At 44.2% G+C, this 25,326-nt stretch overlaps 1 protein-coding gene across 1 annotated transcript in view; it reads right to left on the reverse strand.

Annotated features, from left to right (window-relative positions):
* The window catches only part of LOC137375552 (E3 ubiquitin/ISG15 ligase TRIM25-like), a 44,984-nt gene extending 20,386 nt beyond the window's left edge, over window positions 1–24,598 (reverse strand). The window contains exons 1-2 of the mRNA XM_068042897.1: window positions 23,997–24,598; window positions 11,198–11,293 (exon numbers count right to left, since the gene is read on the reverse strand). Of these exons, the coding sequence (XP_067898998.1) occupies window positions 11,198–11,293; window positions 23,997–24,557 (657 nt within the window). The 5' untranslated portion in view covers window positions 24,558–24,598. The remainder of the gene's footprint in view (window positions 1–11,197; window positions 11,294–23,996) is intronic.
* Window positions 24,599–25,326: the final 728 nt, after the last annotated feature.

The following is a 25,326-nucleotide window of genomic DNA, read 5'->3' on the forward strand; positions in this document are numbered from 1 at the left end:
AGTCAATGGAGCAGCTCCAGCACTAAAATTTGGTACAAACTTTCTGTAAATACCGCACATTCCCAAAAACCTCATGATTTCACGTTTACTTTTAGGGATAGGGAACTCCACTAAGGCTTGTACTTTTCTTGTGCATGGCAATACTTGTCCTTGCCCCACTATGTGTTCTTCTGACGTTAAGCTTCAGGGAATAACTCATACACAGCAAGAATAGCCTTTTTTGCTATCTCATAATCTGCAGAAGCCTCTTCAGGAAGCATGGCATAAACTTCATGAGCTCTGCCCATCAACCTTCTTTGCATAAGCAGTGTCCAGCTTTCCTTCGGCCATTTCATTTGTTTGGCTATTTTTTCAAAAGAAATGAAATGAAAAATGCCTCTATGTCCCTTTCCTCAAACATAGACAGAGCCTGTATAAATTTAAATAGCTTTTTGTTGGGTTCAGGGCTGGATTCAGCTTCTTCCTGACCAGGATGTTCCCTGGAGTCAAGATCACTCTTTTGTTTTCGTTCCATCCCTCTTAATCTAAATTCCCTCTCTTTCTCCCTTTCCTCTTTTTCATGTTTTCTTAATTCTTTTTCATTCTTGCTGGTTTTTTTTCTGTTTCTAATTGAATCTGAACCAATTCCACTGCATCACTCTCTGACTTACTATCTTCCAGTTCCTCTTCTTCTTGTTCTTCTTCCAATTTTAAATGTTGGACGATTACTTTGCTTTTTTAGCATCTGATTTCACCTCTCACCCCAATTTTGCTGCCACATCTTTTAGTTTATTCTTAGTTAAAGTTGTCAAGTCATGGAGGGACACATTCTCCTTTCCCAGAAACTCTGCAGCAACTGCTAATGCCATTCTGATGATATAGCCTTTACCCTATTATACAATCAACCTGGTTCTTATTTTTTTCAAATTATTATTCCCCTCACAATTGACATAAATAACGTTGGAAACGATCCCGACAATTGAGTCCCCATTCAATATGATCCCGGACGGGAGCCCCAATTAGTATGTTATGACCGAGGCAGGAGTAATGCACTGTTAATTCATATCCACAGACCTTAGCATATTAGTAAAGTTTCCCACCTACCAGAAATTAGATAAATTAAACACTTTATTAACCCCCAGAATTAAACACACCAAACTAGGTTTTTTTAAACAACAAATGAACTATTTATAAATAAACTAAATCTTAAACAATAGTGAGATAAATCTATGTCTGAAAAGACTTTATAAATTATTATTCCTCCTAACCCTCATGCACACACACACATACATTCAAAAACCACTGGTTAACCTTTTTAAATGATGTTTTAAAATCAGAGCTGTCTCTTAGGAATAATAAAATAACTGGGTTGTAAGTTCTGGTGACTTGTTCTCGTAGATTGGTGAAGTGTTCCAGAGGTGAACAGTCAGATGCCACTCGAAGTATCCAGGTGTATTTGATGCACAGTCTGTAATGGATATGCTTTCAAGGCAATTCGGCTACAGCAGGCATCTCACAGATCTTTCAACAAAGAGTATAGAAACAGGTCTATTTGGATTTTAAATTAGCAGTCGAAGAGTGGAAACTTTCCTGAACTCCCAGAAACACAAAATGCAACAGCAAGTCACCCTGAGACTTCTCAGAGACTGGAAGTAAAAAAGGAATTTAGCTGGAACAGGTGCAATGCTTGTGCATGTACTTTCTGTCTATGTATTAATATATGTAGCTTCCAGTATGCACAAATGCACCACACTGCGAGCCCTATTGACATTTGGTTGTCAGCGTCATTCTCAGCACACTAAGGATGATTTAGCAAATGTTGTCCAATCGCGGAATCACATCTAATGTTGGACACTGTGTTTGAGTTTTGCAAGCACGGGCTGGTTGGGTACGGCCTGTACCTTACCTGTTGCGAATAGAGTAAGGGACATGTTGTTTGATATGATCCGTCAGTCTTTGGGATGTACGGCCTATAAACCTGGCATCACACTGGCACTGAAATTCATATATCACATTACTCATTTGTGTGATAGGCAGGACATCTTTTTGGCTTGACGGCGGCATCTTGTTGGTGGCGAATACCACACGTGTTGCTACTGCAAAGTAGCAGCGTGAAACAGCTAGCTTCACCTGTTGCTCAAATTTTTGGGATACATTACCCTACCAGGGTAATTTGTTGTAAACTGGGCACTTTCAGTATTGAAAATGATGGCCTTAGACCTATTTATAAGTTTGCGCGATATACAGCGAGAAATGATCTGATCAGGGTAGCCATTATCACGCAGGATATCTTTGATGTGCCCCATTTCAGCATCAATCTTGCAAGGTGAGCAAATGACTAAGGCTCTATTTACAAGGTTGCCGATAAGGCCAATCTTATAGCACGTGGAACTGTAAGAATTCCAACGCATGCATTGACCAGTGAAGATAGGTTTGCAGTAGACCGTGGTAGAAAACCCATTAGCAGATTTCCCAACTAGAACATCAAGAAAAGGGAGCTCATTTGACTGCACCATTTCAAAGGTGAATTTGAGTGTAGGGATTAGCTACAGATATTAATACACAGGGCCTGTTCTTTGCGGACAGAAAGAACAGGTACAAACATTGTGCCTGTTTCAGCTAAACAAAATAAGTGACAGCCATTCACTGGTTCATTCATTCCTCATGGCAATGTCTTGACCAATCAGCGTCTAGCTGCTGTTTAAGTTTCAAGCAAAGCTTGGCAGTTAACTGTCAGTCACTGTAAACTGGTGCATTCTCCATGGCAACACCTCTATCAATCAGAGTTCACTTGCCAACCAATCAACACTCTCTTCTTATACAGTATAAAGTTGTTGTTTTCCCTTACATTGTTATTCTTGTGGATTGTCCTGATGAGTGCAAGATGAAAAGCTTCAACAACACATCTCTATTTTCAGCAATAGTCAAATTCAGTATTAGCAAACGGATAGTAGGAGGTTCAATTCGAGAAGTATCTGGGCCTCCTTCTGCCTCATCCTCACTATCCCTTTCATCCTTCACTATCCCCACTACCTGACATACCTGTTCTTGCTTATCCATCTCCCAGCAGTGATACTGTTTCAACATATTGATGTGACACAGCCAATTATTTCTCTGGCGATCTGGGATGTCAATCAAATAATTTACTTTACCAATTTTTTTGACGACTTTATTTGCTTTTTGTGGGATGTGGGCATCACTGGCCAGGCCAGCGTTTAATGCCCATCTCTAATTGCCCTTGAACTGAGTGGCTTGCTAGGCCAAGTCAGAGGGCATTTTTTTTTAAGATTCAACCACATTGCTGTGGGTCTGGAGTCACATGCAGCCCTGACCATTGATCATTGTTTTGAGGGTCTGATGGTGCCGTTCTAAAGCCCCTTGTGTTTGTGGGTGGTTGGCTGAAGGAGTTAACTGTGTTATACCCAGATTACCCATAACTTCCTGAAAAACTTTAGACATAAAATTGAACCTTGATCTGACTGAATCTCAATTGGTAATCCACATTGAGTAAAGAACTGAGTTAACCTTTCTGCCACTAGCTTAGCAGAAACTGTTTGCATGGAAATGGCCTCTGGGAACCGAGTAGTCATCTCCATAATAGTAAGTATATATTTATGTCCTGACTTTGTTTTCAGTAAAGGTCCTACATAGTCTACCAACACCCTACTAAATGGTTCCCCAAAAGCTGGCATGGGAATTAGAAGTGCCGATTTTATGGCAGATTGCGGTTTTCCCACAATTTGGTACGTATGGCAGGTTTTACAAAACGTCCTTGGAAAGACTTGGCCAATAAAAATGTCTGCTTAGATGTGACTGGGTCTTCTGGATCCCCACATGTCCCACTATAGGAATTTCATGGGCTATCCTTTATATTTCACAGTGATACTTTGATGGCACCACTATCTGGTGAGCAACAGTCCATTCTTCATCTGCAGGTCTGTGCGGAGGTCTCCACATCCTCATCAGAATCCCACTTTTAATGTAATAGTCTTTGGGAACTCCCTTTGCCTCAGCTTCAGTTGGAGCTGATTGTGCCACTTTACTTAACTCTGGATCAGTTTGCTAAGCCTTGATCAGAGAAGACATGTTGAGCATTTCCTTTGGATTATCCAAATCCCCAAAGAAAGTTTCAGATATTCGGTCAACTATCTGTGGTGGCAATCTGACCTCCGCCAATGGAACTTGTTTAGCCATTGCTCGGGTTACTACACATGAAAGAAAAATGCATGGAACCTTTTCTTGCAACTATTCTGCCTCTTTGACTTCACTTGGTCTCTCCATAGCTACTGGAGAAGCTACTACTTTTGCTGCGGCCAAATAATTGCTCAGGAATAGGTCAACTCCGTCTACAGGCAAACAATGGACAACTCCAACAGTTACCAATCCAGACATTAGGTCACACTCTAGGTGTACCTGATACAAATAACATTCCCTGCCAATAACATTCACTAAAGTTTTGGCACTCAGTGCACTCTCTGGTGGAAAAATTATGCCTATCCCCAGTAAAAGAGTTTGAGTGGCTCCTGTATCCCTAAGTATAACTATAGGTGTACCTGCCTCACTTCAGGGATAGGAAATTACTTTTCCTTTTGACAAGAATTCCCTATAACTCTCAGGTATCATGTTCACCTCCCCCTCACACAACGGTTTTTATATTTGGCCCGACAGCTGCAGTCAGAGCTACAGCCTGATCTGTCATACTCTCAGTCAAGGCCCCTTTCTCTGCATTGGCCTTGTGTACCCCAATAAGTCCCATGGGTTTATCCTGCAACTTCCAGCATTCTGCCTGAAGGTGTCCCACCTGTGACAATGGTAACATTTAGGCTTTCGGACCTCAATTCCACCCTCAGCTTCTTCCTTTCTGACCTGAGGAGGAGATTCCGGGCATTCCCAGCTATCCCTTCTTGTCCTGGCTACTTGCCTTCCTTTCATCCTCCCACCTTCTATACTTCTCAGGTTTTGGGGGGGGGGGGGGGTGGGGGTGGTGGACAAAGGGTTGGGCTTGTAAACAAGCTCATAATCATCAGCGATCTGAGCTGCCTGTCTGGCTGTTGAAACCTTCTGGTTCTCTACATGGGTTCTTACTAATGGAGAGAGTGAATTTTTAAATTCTTCCAGGAGAATTATTTCCCTAAGGGTCTCATACATGGCCTCTTCCTTTAGTGCCCATATCCAACAATCAAAGTTAATTTGCTTTACCCTCTCAAATTCTATATAAGTCTGCCTAGGCTGTTTCCGGAGGTTCCAAAATTTCTGCCTATAAGCTTCAGGGACTAAATAATAAGCAGCCAAAATAACCTTTTTTGCCATCTCATTAGCTGCAGAGGCCTCCTCAGAAAGCATGGCATAAACCTCATGAGCTCTGCCCATCAACCTGCTTTGCATCAGCAGTATTTAGCTTTCCTTCAGCCACTTCATCTACAGCTATCTTTTCAAAGGAAATGAAAAATGCCTCTTTGTCCCTTTCTTCAAATTTCAGGAGAGCTTGCACAAAATTAAACAGCTCTCCACTGGGTCCTGGGCTGGAATCAGTTCTTTCCTCAGCAGAATTTTTATTGAGGTCAAGGCCATCCTGTTTTTTTAGTTCTAGCTTTTTAAATTTGAAAACCTTTCTTGCTCCCATTCTTCTTTTTCTCTTTTTCTCTCTTTCTCCTGCCTCTCTTTTCTTTCCGTTTTTTTTCATTTCTTTTTCCTGTTCAAGATCAAGTTTTTTTTGTTTCCAATTCTTTTTCCTGTTCAAGCTGCTTTATCTGTAACTGAATCCCAGCTAATTCAATGGACTTATCATCTGGATTACCATTTCTTTATTCCAATTTCAAATGCTGTGCTATTGTTTCAATTATGTCTGCTTTCTTAGCCTCTAGTTTTAATTCTAACTCCAACTTTCCTGCCAATTCCTTTAGCCTAGCCTTGATTGAGATTTACAAATTACTCAGGGATAAATCCTCCCTCCCCAGAAAGTCATAACAATTGACAACAGTAGTGTAAACTTTATTCTAATGCACAAGAAACTGGGTGTTTTACCTTTCCCCTTTTCAATTATTGTTACTCCACTTACAATTGCACTTCATTATCTTTGGGTCATCACGCACAGAGCCCCCAAGTATATGTTATGACCAAGTGGGAGGAGTGCAATCTTTCTCTAGTTCCACTTCTTCACAGGTCACAACATCTATTTAAATGTGTACCAAGTTACCGATCTATCTATTTTAGTTTCAGAATAAAATCCACAAACCAGTGTTTTTTTAATAAACAGCAGAAGTATTAATTTATTATAAAACAAGACTTAGTCAATAAACTTGCAAAGTTTTAACACATAGTTTGAAATATGATAGTAAATATACATATATATTCCCTGCTAAATACCCAAGACGCACACAAACACACACACACAAAATTAAAGATGCTTTGGTCAAAGTACTTGCTAATTCTTGAAGAAAAAGGAGAAGGTATGTTATGTTCCAGATGGCATACAGTTTGGCCTCTAAGTACACATAGATGGATCACTGGGATCTTTTCAGAAGCAGTTCGTTCAGGAGATGTTGAGAGGAAGTCTTCCAAAAGCTTCTCAGGAGAAATGCAGCATCGGGCGTTACGGTGATCACACACTGGATTTTTTTACAGGGTTTTTCAGGGAGGTGGAGACAAGATGAGCTGGGTGCTACAGCTACAAACCCAACTGACTCAAAACAGTATTCAAAAATGTAACCCACTCTTGAACACCATAAATCTTGACATGTCACTTTTCTTGTAAACAACTCCCATTGTCAGAAGGCGCCACTTGTTTACTTAGCTGAAGACATGTGACATCCAGTAAATATTGTTTTTAAACAAATGCCTTCCAGTGAACCTTTGAAAAAAAGTCCAGCATCTACGGAATCACCTCAGTCCTCCAATTAATCCAATTCTAAAACACAAGCCCTCAAAAAATATTAATAAATGGAAGCACTTTCATAACAACATCCAGTGAGAAACGACAAACTTACTCTCGGGAAAGCGATCAATATTTGCAGAAGCGCTAAGGCTGTGAATCAGCAGCTAGAGCATATTCATGGCAGAACAGACCATGTCTTGCATTATGCCAATAGACATTCCCAGCCAACAGGGCAGAAAGATCACAGACAAAGGGCAGGATGCAAATACTACAGAGGACATCACACAAAGGAAAAGATGGCATGTCCAGCGTGGGGAAAGCAGTGCAAGAAGCAGAATTATTTTTGCACACAAGTGTTTGACTAGACGGAAGTACAACAAGCAGGTACAGATGGCCAATGGAGAGATATCAGCCGAAGATTCTGATGAATCACTGTACACCATACAAGAGGTTGGTTCAGTCAGGTCCATAGGTGATAAATGGTTTGTGACAGTTGGAATGATGACTGCAGAAGGAGATCATCAAGTCAACATAAAATGTCAGATAGACACTGGTGCATTGTGCAACATCATGACCTTCACAGACCAGTGCGAAGCGGTGCAACATGGCGATCCAAAAACGAAGCCCTCAAAAGTAAGGTTGAGGCTATATGATGGCAACATACTAGTGCCAAGAGGACAAATTAGTCTGAGAACCCAATGCAATGGAAGGAACGAAGATCTTGAATTCCAGATCATAGACGGCAAGCAAAACCCATTCATCACGGGCGCAGCAAGTCTATAGCTTGGCCTAGTAACCCTCAACATGCAAAAAGAGATTTACAACGTGTTGCAGCACACAAAACCATTGACCGCGGAACAGATCCTACAGGAGTACCGTGATGTGTTTACAGGTTTAGGATGTCTTCCTGGAGAATATTATCTCGAAGTAGATGAGAAGGTAAGACCAATTCAACACCTGCTGAGGAAAGTTCCATCTGCCCTCAAGGTCAGCCTCAAAGACAAGATAGAAGAGCTGGAGAAGAAGGGAGTAATCAAGAAATTGACAACTCCTACAGAATGGATTAGCAGCATGGTCGCAGTGAAACTACCTGGAAAGCTGAGAGTATGCATTGACCCAAAGGATCTAAATAAAGCTCTGAAGCAATCACACTACCCCATGCCAACCATCAAAGGAATTTTGCCACAACTTGCAAAGGCAAAAGTCTTCACTACCCTAGATGCGAAGGATGGTTACTGGCAAGTAAAGCTGGATGAAAGCAGCAGCTTTCTAATTACATTCTGGATGTGTTCGGGAGATACAGATGGTTGTGTGTAGCGTTTGGCATTTCCACAGCTCCAGAGGAGTATCAACATAGACAGCATGAGATAGTTAGTGATCTTCCCGGAGCGGAAGCTATAGTGGATAATCTGCTCGTTTATGTATGCAGAGACACAGTGGAAGAAGTCATTGCTGACCACGATCAAAATCTAGTGCGACTGCTAGACAGAGCTCACCAGATGAACCGAAAGCTGAACAAGAAAAAACTGCAATTAAAGATGCCAAAAGTCAAGCATGTACTGACAGCAAAAGGTCTTCACCCAGATCCCGAAAAGGTGAAAGCACTAGCAGCGATGCGGCGACCAATAGAATTAAAGGCAGGGCAACGATTTGTTAGATTTGTCAACTATTTAGCAAAATTCTTGCCCAGTTTGTCGCGGAGTATGAACAATTGGGCCAACTCACTGCCAAGGACATGTAGTGGTATTGGGGCAACAGAACGAGAAGCAGCGTTCACTAAAATCAAGCAAGTCATGATGGCAATGCCAGTGCTGAAATACTATGATGTAAATGGTGAAGTCATCATGCAGTGTGACGCCAGTGAGACAGGACTTGGAGCAACACTAATGCAGAAAGAACAACTGGTTGCATTTGCATCCAGGGTAATAATGCAATTGGAACAACACTACACTCAGATCGAGAAAGAGTGACTGGCCTTTGCCTTTGCTTGTGAACATTTTCATCAATACCTACATGGAAGAGATAAAGTGACAGTCGAGTCCAACCACAATGCACTTCAAATCATTTTCCTCAGGTCGCTACTATCTGCTCCAAAGCATCTGTAAAGGATGTTATTCCGGTTAGATATCATCTGAACATGACATACAAGCAAGGGAAACAGATGTACATCGCTGACATGCTATTGAGAGCAGCACTCCCTATGAAGAAAGTAGAGGATGCTACAACAGAGGGTGAGATCTCCCAGATCCAACATGAAGCTGCAGCTCGACATGCTCTGAAGTCATCAACCCAGCAGAGACATTGAATCTGACAGACATGCACCTTGCTCAAATCAAGCGAACTACCCAACAAGATGCCACTCTCTAAGTGTAGTAAGAAGTAGTGATGAAAGGATGGCCTGAAGGCATCAAGGACACTCCTGTGGTCACAAGAGCGTATTGGGCATCCAGAGATGAATTGACATCCCAAGATAGCACCTTGTACAGAGGAAATAGTCATTATCCCTAAGGATTTGGGAGGAGAGATGATAAAGCACATCAATATAAGCCAGCAATGAATTGAGTCGAGTCTGAGGAAGGCAAGAGATGTGCTCTACTGGCCAAACATGAGCAATGAAATCAAGGACCACATCAGCCAGTCCAGTGTGTGTAACGAGTACCAAGCTAAGCAAGCTAAAGAGCCGCTGATGACACATAACATCCAATGCAGACCATGGATGGAGCTGGGAGTAGACTTCTTCATTCTCACAGGAACTGATAATCTTGTCACCGTAGACTACTATTCTGACTACTGGGAGGTAGACCAGCTGACCTCAATGACTACCAGTAAGATTATGGAATGCCTGAAAACACACTTCGGTTGTTACAGCATTCCAGACATTGTGATGAGTAACAATAGCCCTCAGTTCACAAGTGAAAATTTCAGCCGCTTCATAAAGGATTCAACACCTTACATCATTTCCACTGTCCCCAGTCAAATGGAAAGGCTGAGGCAGCAGTGAAAATTGCCAAAGGAATCATAAAGAAAGCAAGCAAATCTGGGACAGATGTATACAGGCAATCCTTGACTGGAGAAACACTCAAAAGACATGAAGGCATAGAAAGTAGTCCAGTACAAAGACTAAACTCACGCCGAACCCAAACTACTCTTCCAATAGCAAAAAAGCTACTGAAGCCAGAAGTAATAACAGGCATGAGTGACAAAATCAAGTGAAAAGGCAGAAAGCCAAAGTTCATTTTGACAAAACTGCCAAACCATTGCCAGAATTGAGCATTGGAGAGCCCGTCAGGGTACAAACCTTCAACTCTCTCAACAAGAGTCAGCCCAAATGGCAACTTGGGACCTGCGTACAGCAGTTGTCACCTCGATCGTAAGTGATAGAAGTGAACAACCAGATATCTCGTCGCAACCGTAGGCACATATGCACAACTGGAGAAGCTGTTCCTTCACTAACAGGTGGCCAATACAGGAACGACACTCCCTGGAGAAGGAAAATCACCCAGATGAACAGCCAACAACAATGCACACACAAACCATTAAGAGACCAGCATGATTTAAAGACTATGTGTGCAATGCACGTGCAGAGACTGGCAAGAATAACGAACTGTTAATGTATGAGAACAGTGGTGTGCATAGTGGGTAACTTGGGAAACTCACAATGTTAATGATAATGGATGCAAATTTTTTGTTTGTTTTTTGTATGCAAAGGGGGATGATTGGGATAGAAATGCAATACTGTGCTAATGTGCCTCCTAGCTTGCCGTAGTCTTGTGACCTCTACCATGAGGCACTCACTGCAGGCAGCCATCACAAGGCCAGTTCAATAAAGACACAGTACAAACAAGATTGTTGTCCTGTGAGCTTGTAACAGAATAATTACCACCCTTTAAAAGGGAACTGGAGAGGAATTTCCCTGAGTTTGTCCTGAATTGGCTGAAGGTGTGTCTTCTGTTTGTCTTCCCCGGTGAGTACATGGTTCAGGGTGGATCAGTGGTGTGTGTGATTGAACCCTGTCTGCATGGGGCAGGCTCACTGGGGCTAATGGGCTTTTCTTCCTCTTCCTTTCTATGTTCAAATGATACAGGCTTCAGGACAAGTCTTCACCTGCCAGCCTCTGGCTGTGTCTGTTTCAGTAAATCCAGTGTCTAAGTGATGTAATAATATTCCCTGGGAGGTACAGGTAGAGTTAAGCAGCTCCTCCTCACATCAAACACACAGGAACTCAGTGTAATCAGTGACTCGGCCCCAACAGAACCTGCCTGGTTTAGAAGGCCTGTTTCTGATGTGCTCATTGGCTCAGTGGGGAGAGAAACCCTTTCGAAATCCAGTTCCACTTTTCCCTACCTTTATTTCAGTTTCTAATATCCCCAAGTCTTGCTGTTTGCTGGAACAATTCTGCTGGACTCCCCGAAGTTTCTCGATTTCTCTCTCCAATTCTTCCTGTAAAGGCATTTAGAAAGTGTTTAAAATAACAACCTGCTTTATAAAGCACTTTGAACATAGTAAAACATCCCAAGGCCCTTCACAGCAGCGTAATCAGTCAAAGATTCACAGTGAGTCAAAGGAGGAGACATCCGGACAGGTGACAAAATGCTTGGTTAAAGAGGTGGGTTTTAAGGAGCCTCTTACAGGAGGAGAGGGAGAGATGGAGAGGCAAAGAGGATTGAGGAGGGAATTCTAGAGCTGACGGCCAAGACTGCTGAAGGCATGGCCGCCAATGGTGGGGTAAAGGAAACTGGGGATGCACAAGATGCCAGGATTATAGGATTGTAGTGTCTTCAAGGATTGTATGGCTGGTGGAGATTGCAGAGATAGAGAGGGGTGAGGCCCTTGAGGGATCTGAACACAAGGGTGAGACCATTGCCAGACCAGGATCCAACGTAGGTCAGCAAGCACAGGGGTTATGGGATGAGACTTGATGCGGGTCAGGAAACGGGCAGTGGAATTTCAGATGAGTTCATGTTTATGGAGGGTGCAAGGTAGGAGGGTGATCAGGAAAGCACTGGAATAGTCAAGACTGGAGGATTTCATTAATGGATAGGCTGAGGTGTGGGTGGAGAAAGGTGATATTACGAAGGTGGAAGTAGACGGTCCTTGTAATGCAGAGGATAAAGGGTCGGAAGCTCATCTTCCAATCACATAGGCCACAAGATTGTAATAAGTCTGGTTCAGGCTGAGAGAGTGGCCAGCGAGGGAGTGGAACGAGCGGTTAGGGAACGTTATTTGTAGTGGTGACCGAAGATAATGTCTTCATTTGGCCCAATATTTAATTGGAGGAAATTGCTGCTCATTCAGGACTGGATGTTGAATAATCAGTCTGCTAAGTTTAGCAACAGTGGAGGAGTCAAGAGAAGTGGTGGTGAGGTACAGCTGGATTTTGCCAGTGTACATGTGAAAACTAATGTTATGTTTTCAAATGATGTTGCTGAGGGGCAGCATGTAGAAGAGAAATAGGAGGAGGCCAAGGATAGATCCTTCAGGGACACCAGAGGTAACGGTTAGGGGAAGGGAACAGAAGCCATTGCAAGTAATACGCTGGCTTTCATTAGCTCAATAAGAATGGAACTGAGCGAGTGCAGTCCCACCCAGCTGGAAGACAAGGCAGAAGCGTCGGAGCAGGATGATGTGGTCAGCCATGTCAAAGGCGACAGTCAGTTTGAGAAGGACGAGGTTGCATTGTTTACCTTTGTCACAGTCAGACAGTATGTCATTTGTGACCTTGGTAAGTTGTTTCATCACTGTGGCAGATGCAGAATCCTGATTGGAGAGATTCAAACATGGAATTCTGGGAAAGTTGGGCATGGATTTGGGAAGTGACAATTCATTTAAGGTCTTTGGAATGGAAAGGGAGTTTAGAGATTGGGCGATAGTTTGCAAGGATGATGGGGTTAGGGGTTAGTTTTTTGAGAAGAGAGGTGATGGTGATAGATTAAATGGAGAGAGAGAGACAGAGACAGTACTTTAAGACAGAGAACCATGAACAATATCAGTTAACATGGGGACCAGAAGGGAGTTGAGTGATGAGCAGTACAGTGGGAATAGGGTCGAGGGAAGAGGAGGTGGGTTTCATAAACAAAAGTGCTCAAAGAGGGCATAATGCAAGATAGGAAAAAATTGGAGAAAGATGTGAGTTCAGGGCTAGGGTAGGGGATAACTTTAGAGGCGGTTTGGCTCAGTGAGCTAGTGGAAGGAAGGGAAGCAGCAGAGGCAGCTGTTCAAATGGTCACAGTATATTTATAACAAGACATGCTGGAGAGCAAGCAGAAGATGATGTATTCTACTGGTTATCTGCAAGCACGTGCTGTCTTATATACATACACAGAGATGTGTTAGTTTGAGTTATTGAATTTCTGTTTTTGGGTCTGAACAAATTAGAGTAATAGAGACTAACTGATCTGAGATTACAGACCAAAGGTCGGATTTTCAAGCACCACTGAGCGCAGGGATGACAGCAAGTGTGATTTGAAGATCGCATTCTCACTGGGTCTCGATGCCTCCGAAATGTGATCTTATTTTTAAACTTCAGCTGGCAGGGAGGGACCGAGTTAGGCACCCGTGTCCAATTATTTGCTTGTTGAGATCATTAAAGAGCTCATTAACAGGCTTGTCAGGAGCAGGAAGCTATTTTTAAAGGCAGGGAATGGGGAAAACGCCTTAGGGGGAAACACAGCAGGGTAGTGAGGACATGAGCATTGTGGAGGGAGTTGAGGTTTATGGAAATGGATGTTTCATTTAAAGCAAAGGCAGAAAATAAAACTTAGCTGCCTCAGACGTGTGTCATGCAGGCCCCCACCAGCCAAGAATGAGGAACATTAATTTCACCACATGAACATTAAATTTCAAATTGTTGCTGGGAGGAAGAGAAAGCCTGTGACAAGGGGTTGCCAGGCCGCTGGCTGGAAAGACATCTTTGCATATTAACAGACAGTGATTGGAACAAAGGAGCTATCCTCTGCTCCAATATAATCCACAAATAGACGTGGTCAAACCAGATAGTCACATGACTAACCTGCTTGGCAGACTGGGTTTTTTTTTGAATTGTAGAGTTTGAACTGAGAGCCTGCAGAAAGCAGAATGCTCCTGGACTGAAGAAGACCTCCTGTCTGTCTGCTCCCATCTCTTTCTCACAGAACTCCAAAACCCACTAAAGACACATGAACCCTAAGAGAGAAAACCTTCCTACAATGAACAAGGTTTAAGAAGAATACTGGGCCCCAAAGAAAAGCAAGATCTCCCTACAATCAAGGACTCTACAGCGAGCTCCAAGCACAGTTACAAAAAAAACCCTCTTCAGAGATTACCTCAAACTTTTCTACTTTTTTTTCTTCTGCTCTTTCTGTCCCTATCTGCATGTATCGCGTATGCATGCTAGCGTGGGCGCGTCATGTATCCGTAGGCATTAACCGAATTAGAGTTTAAGTTAAGCTTAATAAATTTCAATCTTTCTTATTTAAACCTAAGAAAGTTTGTGTGTGCTGGTTTCTTTGCCTTATAACTGGAAAGTGGTGATCAAGGATTCACCAAGGGGGAGCTAAAAACAGTGTGTTTAAAATTGAACCCTGTTACAGTAAGACCAGGTGAAGGCTGAAAGGGACCCCTAGATCTCTTTCTCACCTGGTTGTAACACATCTCACTGAGGATATTGTTGCAGATGTAGGAGTTAAATGTTGCACTCGAGATTGACATGAAACCAGCTATGGGAGTGAGCCTGCTGGCATCACTGGGGCAGCTAGGCTTGACAAAGGAACACCTAATAAGTATTAAAGGCCCAGCTGAGGGAGATCAAATGAGAAATGGCTACTCTAACATTGGACAGAGTAGCCAGGATAAGCTGCAGCATATGTACCCTCCTGGGCAGGAGGGGGTTGCAAGGAGAAGGCGTTGCTACCCAAGACATCAGGTCTACCGCCCAAGAGTCAGGTACCTGCAGATGAGAGAGCGCCAGTGCTGTAGGAGGCTGCACCTATCCAGACAGATGGTCTTGGTCCTGTGTGCTCTGATCCATAATGACTTGAGGCCTCACAGTCCCATGGCAGTCCCATGCCATGAAGGCCTCAGGTGCTCTGAACTTATATGCAAGCGGATCATTCCAAGGATCAGCTGTGGACCTAGGTGGCATCTTGCAGTTGGCATCTCAATAGGCTATCAGGCAGGACAGGGACTACACCCATTTTGACACAGATGGGCCTGCGCTGGCACAGAGGACATTGGGTTTTGTTACCATTGATGGATTCCTTCAGGTGCAGGGCATCATCGAATGTACCCATGTAGCCATCAAGGCACCCAGAGACTGGCCAGTGAGATGCACCAGCAGGAGGGTCTTCCACTCCCTCAATGTCCAAATTGTCCACTACCACAAAAAGAGCTTCCTCCATGTTTGCACTCGCTTTCCTGCCAGCTGTCATGACGACTTCATCCCCTGCCAGTCCAGGCTGCCTTTGTCCTTCACTCCATTCCCCCAAAGTGCATAGATGGATCCTAGGGGACAAGAGAAATCCCTTGAAGAGGTGGCTACTGGCCCTTCTACGGGAGCCCCAGACAGAGGCAAAACAGCTAATTCTACCTGCTCAGCAGGCCAACCATTGACCAGGCCATTGGGTTTCTGAAGATACAATTCTGGTGCCTGGATTGGTTGAGTGCCATCCTCCAAAACCTTCCTGCAAGGACCACAGTCATTATGGTGATCTGCTGTGCTCTCCATAACATGGTCCTCCAGAGAGGTGTGGACCTTGAGGACAGTGAGGCCCTGGAAGGAGACAGCTCATCGGGGGAGGAGCAGGAGGTAAGACAGTAGGAGGAAGAAGGGGCAGAGAGGGATAACACTGAACAGAGAGGTGCTCCTGCTGCACGACGAGATGGCCTCCTCTGGCCACCCTCTGGGAAGATGACCTCCCTATTCGCCCTCACAGCCGGCAGCATGAGTTGTAGGTTGGGATCAATGAAGCAAGGGTCTGCACTGCCCCTATGCCAGGCCTCCAGCTCCCCTGTGACATCTCACTTCCCTCCGGTGCTGTGAAAGGCAGATCTCTCCCTCAGGACAACCAGCAGCCTCAGTGATGGCTGCAGTAAGAGTCTACATGAGCCCGATACGTGATCTGTCCACTGCCATTTTCAATCTCACTGGCTCTAAGAGGACAGGAAACCTGTCTCTTTACCAATTAAGGCTTTCCCATGTGAAAATTGCAATCTGAATCAGCTTCCCAGTTTGCACTGGAGTGCTGACTTGGGGCTGCACTCCTTTCATTTCCTACCTCTCCTCAAAGAGCATGAGGGGAGCCGAGAGTTTCCAAAGAGCACTGCTGACTGGTGAGTAAGTCCTGGTGGGTATTTTTCAAACTGAATTGAATTGTAAGTCATTGTTTTAGCAAGACTTAGTTTATTTTTTTTCATTATAACGGTCTTCTAAAGTTTTAAATTTAAAGGCTTTAGTCATGGCAGGAGAGCTTGAAGCCGTGGTTTACACCTCTTGCTGCATGTGGGAATCCGGGAACATTTCCAGTCCCCGGGACCAGCATGTGTGCAGGAAGTGTGTCCAGCAGCAGCTCCTGGAAGCTCGGGTTTCAGAGCTGGAACAGTGGCTGGAAACACTGTGGAGCATCCACGAGTCTGAGAACATTGTGGATAGCACGTATAGAGAGGTGGTCACACCGCAGCTGAAGGGACTTGACAAAGGAAGGGAATGGGTGACCACCAGGCAGTCCAAGAGAATCAGGCAGGTAGTTCAGGAGTCCCATGGAATCCCGCTTGCAAATCGGTATTCCATTTTGGAGGCTGATGAGGCTGGTTCTTCCAGGGAGTGCAGACAGAGCCAAGCTTCTGGCACCACAAGCAGCCTGTCTGCACAGGAAGGGGGAAAGAGAGGAAGAGCAATAGTAATAGGGGATTCTATAGTCAGGGGAACAGATAGGCGCTACTGTGGCCGTCAACGTGACTCCAGGATGGTGTGTTGCCTCCTTGGTGCCAGGGTCCGGGATGTCACTGAACGGCTGCAGGGCATCCTGAAGGGGGAGGGTGATAAGGCAGAGGTCATGGTACATGTTGGTACCAATGACATAGGTAGAAAGAGGGATGAGGTCTTGCATCAAGAATTCAGGGAGTTAGGCAGTAGACTAAAAAGCAGGACTTCTCGGGTTATAATCTCTGGATTACTCCCAGTGCCACGTGCTAGCGAGTATAGAAATAGGAGACTAGCACAGATGAATGCGTGGCTTAAGAGTTGGTGCAGGAGGGAGGGTTTTAGATTCCTGGACCACTGGGACCATTTCTGGGGAAGGTGGGACTTGTACAAATGCGACGGTCTACATTTGAACCAGAGGGGGGATTAACATCTTTGTTGGCGGGTTTGCTAGTGCTGTTGGGAGGAGTTTAAACTAATTTGGCAGGGGGAGGGGATGCAGACTCCTAGCAGAATAGGGACACAGCTAAACACAGGAAAGCAAACAAGTCAGAGGGAATACAACAGAAGTAAGTTTCAAGGGAGTAAGACCAGGATGGATGGCCTCTACTTTAATGCCAGGAGTACTACAAGTAAAACGGATGAGTTAAGGGCAAGGATTGACATGTGAAATTGTGATATAGTAGCCATCATGGAGACATGGTTGAGGGAGGGGCAGGATTGGCAGCTCAATATCCCGGGATATAGAATCTTCAGTCGAGACAGAGGAGGGGGTAAAAGAGGAGGGGGCATTGCAATATTAGTTAAGGAGTCAGTTACTGCAGTAAGGAGAGATGATATCTTGAACGGGGCATCAAATGAAGCTTTATGGGTAGAGTTTAGGAATAAAAAAGGGACAGCCACATTGCTAGGTGTTTATTACAGACCCCCAGATAGTCAGCGGGAAATTGAGGAGCAAATATGTGCGCAATTCGCAGAGGTGTGTAAAAATAATAATAGGGTAATGATATTAGGTGATTTCAACTTTCCCAACATTAATTGGGATAGTCATCATGTTAAGGGCTTAGATGGAATGGAGTTCTTAAAATGTATACAGGAGAACTTTTTAGCTCAATATGTAGAGGATCTAACAAGGGAGGGTGCAGTGCTGGACCTAATTCTGGGGAATGAAGCCGGACAGGTGGTTGATGTGTTGGTAGGGGGTGCATTTTGGTGATAGTGACCATAACATGGTACAATTTAAGCTTGTTATGGAGAAAGAAATAGACAAGTTGCAAAAAAAGGTTCTGGATTGGGGGAGAGCGAATTTTAGTAAAATAAGGCAGGATCTGGCCAAGGTAGACTGGAAAGAGTTACTTGTTGGGAAATCTACAGAAGAGCATTCTAAAAGGAAATGGAGAGGGTACAGGCCCAACATGTTCCCTCTAGGGTAATAGGTAGGAGCAACAAGCCCAGAGAAACATGGATGACCAGAAACATTCAGGGTACGATAAGAAGGAAAAGAGAGACTTTTAGCAAATACAAGGAGAGCAAATCAACGGAAGCATTAGTGGAGTACAAAAAGTGTAGGATAGAGCTTAAGAAAGCAATTAGGAGATCAAAGAGGGAATATGAGAAAGCTCTGTCTGGTAAAAGTAGGGAAAATCCCAAGATATTCTATAAGTATATCAATGGGAAGAGGATAACCAGGGAAAGAGTAGGACCCATTAAGGACCAAGGGGGAAATCTGTGGGTGGAGCCAGAGGACATTGGTAGGGTGTTGAACGAATACTTCACATCTGTCTTCACCCAAGAGAATGAGGATGTACATATGGAACTTAGAGAGAGAGAGACTGTGAGATTCTTGAACAAATTGTCATAGGGATTGACAAGGTATTGGAGGTTTTGAAAGGCTTAAAAGTGGACAAATATCCCCAGGTCCGGACGATTTGTGTCCCAGGATGCTGTGAGAGGCGAGGGTGGAGATTGCAGGGGCTCTGACCCTAATTTTTAATTCCTCTCTGGCCACGGGGGAGGTGCCAGAGGACTGGAGAACAGCTAATGTGGTCCCACTATTGAAGAAAGGTTGTAGAGATAAGGCAGGGAACTACAGACCAGTGAGTGTCATGTCAGTGGTAGGGAAACTATTGCAGAAAATTCTGAAGAAGAGAATCTATCTCCACTTGGAGAGGCAAAATTTGATTAGGAATAGTCAGCATGGCTTTGTCAGAGGGAGGTCATACCGAACAAATTTGATTGAATTTTTTGAGCATGTGACCAGGTGTATAGATGAGGGTAGTGCAGTTGATGTAGTTTACATGAATTTCAGCAAAGCCTTTAACAAGGCCCCACATGGGAGACCTATCAAGAAAGCAAATGCACATGGGATACAGGGTAACTTGATAAGGTGGATTCAAAATTGGCTTAGCTGTAGGAGACAGAGTGATGACAGACGGCTGTTTTAGTGACTGGAAGCCAGTGTCCAGTGGCGTACCACAGGGATCTGTGCTGGGTCCCCTATTGTTTGTCATTTATATAAATGACATAGATGACTATGTGGGGGGTAGGATCAGTAAGTTCGTGGATGACACAAAGATTGGCCGAGTGGTTAACAGTGAGGTTGAGTGTCTTGGGTTACAGGAAGATATAGACGGGATGGTCAAATGGGCAGAAAAGTGGCAGATGAAACTTAATCCTGAAAAGTGTGAGGTGATACACTTTGGAAGGAGTAATATGACATGGAAGTATTCAATGAAAGGCCTGACACTGGGAAATTCCAAGGAACAAAGGGACCTTGGCGTGTTTGTCCATAGATCTCTGAAAGCAGAAGGGCAGGTTAATAGGGTGGTGAAAAAGGCATATGGGAATCTTGCCTTTATCAATCAAGGCATAGATTACAAAAGCAGGGAGGTCATGTTGGAGTTGTACAGAACTTTGGTAAGGCCACAGCTGGAGTACTGTGTGCAATTCTGGTCGCCACATTATAGGAAGGATGTGATTGCACTGGAGGGGGTGCAGAGGTGATTCACCAGGATGTTGCCTGGGATGGAACATTTAAGCTATGAAGATAGGTTGGATAGGCTTGGGTTGTTTTCACTGGAGCAGAGAAGACTGAGGGGTGACCTGATCGAGGTGTACAAGATTATAAGGGGCATGGACAGGGTGGCTCGGGAGCAGCTGTTCCCCTTAGTTGAAGGGTCAGTTCCGAGGGGACACAAGTTTAAAGTGAGGGGCAGGAGGTTTAAGGGGGATTTGAGGAAGAACTGTTTTACCCAGAGGGTGGTGACGGTCTGGAATGCCCTGCCTGGGAGGGTGGTAGAGGCGGGTCGCCTCACACCCTTTAAAAAATACCTGGATGAGCACTTAGCACGTCATAACATTCAAGGCTATGGGCCAAGTGTTGGCAAATGGGATCAGGTAGACAGGTCAGGTGTCTTTAATGTATTGGTGCAGACCCGATGGGCCGAAGGGCCTCTTCTGCACTGTATTATTCTGTGATTCCCAGAGGTGGCAGGCTTCAGACTAACAACCAGACCAGGCTCCTATTTGCCACCTCCAGTGGGGGAGATGGTGGTGTAGTAGTAATGCCACTGGAATAGTAATCCAGATGCCCTGGGGACACAGATTCAAATCTCACCATGGCAGCTCGAGGAATTTAAATTCGATTAATTAATAAAATCTGGAATTGAAAGTTAGTCTCAATAATGGTGCAATGAAACTATCACTAATGTCCTTTAGGGAAGGAAATCTGCCATCCTTCTCTGGCCTACACATGATTCCTGATCTACAGCCCTCTAAAATGGCCTAGCAAGGCCACTCAGTTGTCAAGGGCAATTAGGGATGGGCAACACATGCTGGCCTTGCCACCGGCACCCACATCCCATTGGCCTCAATAGTCTGATCAAATTATGAATACTGGTTTTCTGTGGCTGACCACCACAAATAGCTAGTTCTGAAAATGATGTGAACAGCTTCTAAATTGACAAATAAAAATTGGTACTTTAATATTCATACCCATAACAGGAAATCAAAGAGTCAAGATGGATAAGGAGTTAATATTGAGTATAACTGGAGTTGCCACGTTTAGTTTTGGACAGCATGAACACAGTTGATATCTAAGAAAACTAATTCAGTATAAGAAATTAATTTCAACTCAATGTGCTGTCTTCCAAAATCTTGGGAGATTTACGATGGTCCTTGGTGTGCGTTAGACATAAGAACATAAGAAATAGGACCAGGACTAGGCCATTCAGCTCCTTGAGCCTGCTCCACCATTCAGTAAGATCATGGCTGATCTGATCTTTGCCTCAATTTCACTTTCCAGCCTGTTCCCCATAACCCTTGACTCCCCTATCGTTCAAGAATCTATCTCATCCTTGAATATATTCAATGACTCAGCCTGCACAGCTCTCTGGAATATAGAATTAAAAAGATTCATGACCTTCTGAGAGAACAAATTCCTCCTCATCTCCATCGTAAATGAGCAGCCCCTTATTCTGAGACTATACCCTCTCGTTCTAGATTTCCCCCAAGAGGAAAACATTCTCAGCATCTACCCTGTCAAGACTCCTCAGATTCTTATATATTTCAATAAGATCACCTCTCATTCTTCTAAACTCCAATAAATATAGGCCCAACTTGCTCAAACCTTCCTCATAACACAACCCCTTCATCCCAGGAATCAACCTAGTAAACCATCTTTGAACTGCCTTCAATGCAATTATATGCCTCCTTAAATAAAGAGACCAAAACTGGACACAGTACTCGAGGTGTGGTCTTACCAATGCACTGTACAGTTCTGGCAAGACATCCCTAATTTTATACTCCATCCCCCTTGCAATCAAGGCCAACATTCCATTCTCCTTCCTAATTACTTTCTGTACCTTCCTGATAACTTTGTGTTTCATTTACAGGGACACCCAGATCCCTCTGTACCACAGCATTCTGCAGTCTCTCTTCATTTAAATAATATTTTGCTTTTCTGCTCTTCCTACCAAAATCGATAGCCTAATTTTCCCACATTTTACTCCATCTTCCCAATTTTTTTCCCATTCATTTAACTGAGCTAGACCCCTTCGCAGACTCTTTGTATCTTCGTCACAACTTTCTTGCTCCCACCTATCTTCGTATCGTCAGAAAATTTGACTACCATACACTTGGTCCCTTCATCCAAGTCATTAATATAGATTGTAAATAGCTGAGGCTCCAACACTAGTCCCTGTGGCACTCCACTAGTTACAGTTTGCCAATGTAAAAATGACCTATTTATCCCAACTCTTGGTTTTCCGTTAGTTAGCCAATCCTTTATCCATGCTAATATATTACTCCCAACACCATGAGCTCCTATCTTGCGTAGTAACCTTTTATGTGACACCTTATAGAATGCCTTTTAGAAATCCAAATACACTACATCTACTGGTTCTTATTTATCCATGCTGCTTGTTACATCCTCAAAGAACTCTAATATAAAACAATACAAACACAATTTCCCTTTCGTAAAACCATGTTGACTCTGCTTGATTGTATTATGATTTTCTAAATGTCCTGCTGCTAAGTCCTTAATAATGAATTCCAGCATTTTCCCAATGACAGATGTTAGGCTAATTGGCCAAATGTATTCTGCTTTCTGTCTCCAACCTCTCGAGTAGAAAGTTACATTTGCAGTTTTCCAATCCACTGGGACCCTTCCAGAATCTAAGGAATTTTGGAAAATTACAACCAATGTATTCACTATCTCTGCAGCCACTTCTTTTAAGACCCTAGGATGCAGGCCATCAGTTCCAGGGGACTTGTCAGCCTTTAGTCCTATCAGTTACGAGTACTTTTTCTCCAGTGATAGTGATTGTTTTAAGTTCCTCTCTCTCTTTTGCCCCCTTGATTTACAACTAAGACTGGGATTAAGATAGGTCAAGGAAACAAGACTTTTCATTTTCAATGAGATGAACAGTGAACATTCTGTCATTCCCAACAGGATTGGGTTACAGACTGAGTGGTTACAATGGTCATTATCTAATCAATTGTCCAATAGTTTCTGCTTGTTTGAACTGATTTGTGTTTCTGCTCTTTCTTCACTATTCTTTATTCTGTTGCTGTTTCTCCCTCCTAGTATTCTATGAACCCTGTCTCTCCTCTCTGCTGCTGCGTACTGGTGGCATCTCTTGATCTCCCCCACTATTTCTCTCTCTTGTTCTTACCATCTTTCTCTCCCTACCATCTCTCTTCCCGCCCCTCCCCCGGTCTCTCTCTCACTCCGCCGCCATCTCTCGTTTCACCATTTCTCCACTGTAGACCAAGCCCTCTCACCCAACCTTCCATCGAGCTCTGATATTTGAATGACTGAGACCGTTGCCAGCGTTCCCTGGCTCCTGCCTTGTGCTGCAGCGTTTAACACTCGGCAGTGCTCAGTCTCTCAATCTGGCCGGCTGCTCGGCAGGAAACAGAGTGAAAGCATTCCAATGAAGTCCTGAAGTTACATCTGTTTGGAACTCCACGATCCCGGCATTTCCAGATTTCCCGGCCGCTGAAAGGCCCTCCCACTCCCTCCCCTGTAAATCCCAGGGACTCAGTGTCTGGGTCCTGGCAGAAATATTCCCTTCTGTGTCTCTCAGTAAAGAGGTGTTCCCTGTCCTGTATAAACTGAGTAACCACACACACACTGGCTTCTTTTCACAGTAACACACCGTGTGCTGCATTTTCACACAGACTCAGCTCCTCCATTTCCAGGAATCAGCCAAGGGGAAAGGGAGACAGACTCAGACACACCAGCATTTCTCAAACAACAATTCCCTCTTGTTGTGAGGAACAGTTTTCCACCCAGTCCCTGAGTCTCCCCCCGTGGGTGTCCCTCACTCCCCCACTGGTGATGATGCTATCCCGGCTGCTCAGAGGGCAGAATCCCCCAGTGTTACACAGGGTACAACATGCTCTGCTCTACAGCCCTATGCCATGGAGTGCCAGTTCTCACAGGTGCCCACACAGTGAATTACTGAGCTCTACAGTGCCCTCCCCAGGAGGTGCTGAGTGTGAATGAGCGGCAGTCACCCTGGGCCACTCTCACACCCTCGCAGTGCCCACCCTGTTCTCTCAGACACACTGTAAGAGAAAGGGGAGGGGGCAAATCTGACTGACAAAAACAAACAGCTGTAAACTGGGGCAGCAAGAAAACACTGGGCTAAATCAGCACTGTCTGCAATCAGTTCCAATTAATGTTGGTCATTAACAGGAACACTCTCCCTCACTGTATTTAATATCAAGAATTGTGTCACTCACCTTAATTACAGCTTGTGCCTGATCCAGGCTCAGCAGTGTGTGGGATTTATGTTTCCCTATTATTGTACAGGAAACACACACAGACTCGGCATCATCTTTACAGTAAAACTCTAGGAGCTTCTTATGGTCAGTACACTGCCTGTCTGTAACCTCAGCCACAGGCTCGATGAGGGTGTGATCTTTGTAGGCCTTGTTCCGTATGTGTGGTTTTAAATGAAGGAAGCAAAAAGAAGCTAAACAAATAAGACATGTTTTCACAGCTGGGTTTGGATTATCATCACAGTTATCACACACGACACGAGCTGAATCAGCAGGAGGCTGTGACTGGTTGTATTTTTCCACTATATTGCACAACGTGAAGTTTCTCTCCAGACTGGGCCTGGGGTTGAATTTCCGGCGACACTGAGGACACTCAAACCCTCCTGGGCCTGTTGTCTGGGCCCAAACTCCCTCAATACATGTCAAACAGAAACTGTGCTGACAGGGTAATGTCACAGGATCCTGGTATACACGGAGACACACAGCACAGGTTAATTCATCCTCTAAATCTCCGGGATCCATTGTTACAGCACCTGAAGAGGTTTCACACAGCACCGGAGAGACTGAGGCACCAGAGCAGGAAGTGAAATTCTTATAAACACTCGGTGCAGGGAGTGACAATGTTAGTTTCATTTTATGACTCGCTTTGGCTGAAGATTAACTCTTTCAGGCTTGCAGTAGTAGTTCAGAACCAAAATCAGAAAAACAAACTTGCAATGTTACAATATGGAGCCAGAATACAGCAAGCTGGGCTCAGTAAACACAAACCCAAAAATAATCAGCTCAGACCAGACCCAAAATAGTTCAACAAAGAAACTGAAACTGATATAAAGAGGAAACATAACCTTTAAAAATTTGCAGTGAGGAAAGAGAATGGAGCGCTCCGGAGGAATAGAAAAATAGACAGAATAAGTTGAAGGTTCATCAGAGGGATAAAGAAAGATGTGAAAAAGCAAAGCAACAGAGGCTACAGGTCTCAGTAAACTCAACACCAAACATGTCCGATCAGTGCAGAGCTGCAACAACAGAGACAGAATAATGTTGGACTACAAACACAAATCAGAAGAATACAGTCAGAGCAAGTCACAATCAAACTGTACAGGGTTCTGGTCAGACCCACCTCGAGTACTGTGTCCAGTTCCGGTCAGACCCACCTCGAGTACTGTGTCCAGTTCTGGTCAGACCCACCTTGATGACTGTGTCCAGTTCTGGTCAGACCCACCTCGATGACTGTGTCCAGTTCTGTCAGTAGAATAGGAACAGGAGTTGGCCATTCAGCCCTCAAGCCTGT

Source organism: Heterodontus francisci, chromosome 12 (genome assembly GCF_036365525.1).
Source record: "Heterodontus francisci isolate sHetFra1 chromosome 12, sHetFra1.hap1, whole genome shotgun sequence".
Classification (NCBI taxonomy): Eukaryota; Metazoa; Chordata; class Chondrichthyes; order Heterodontiformes; family Heterodontidae; genus Heterodontus; species Heterodontus francisci.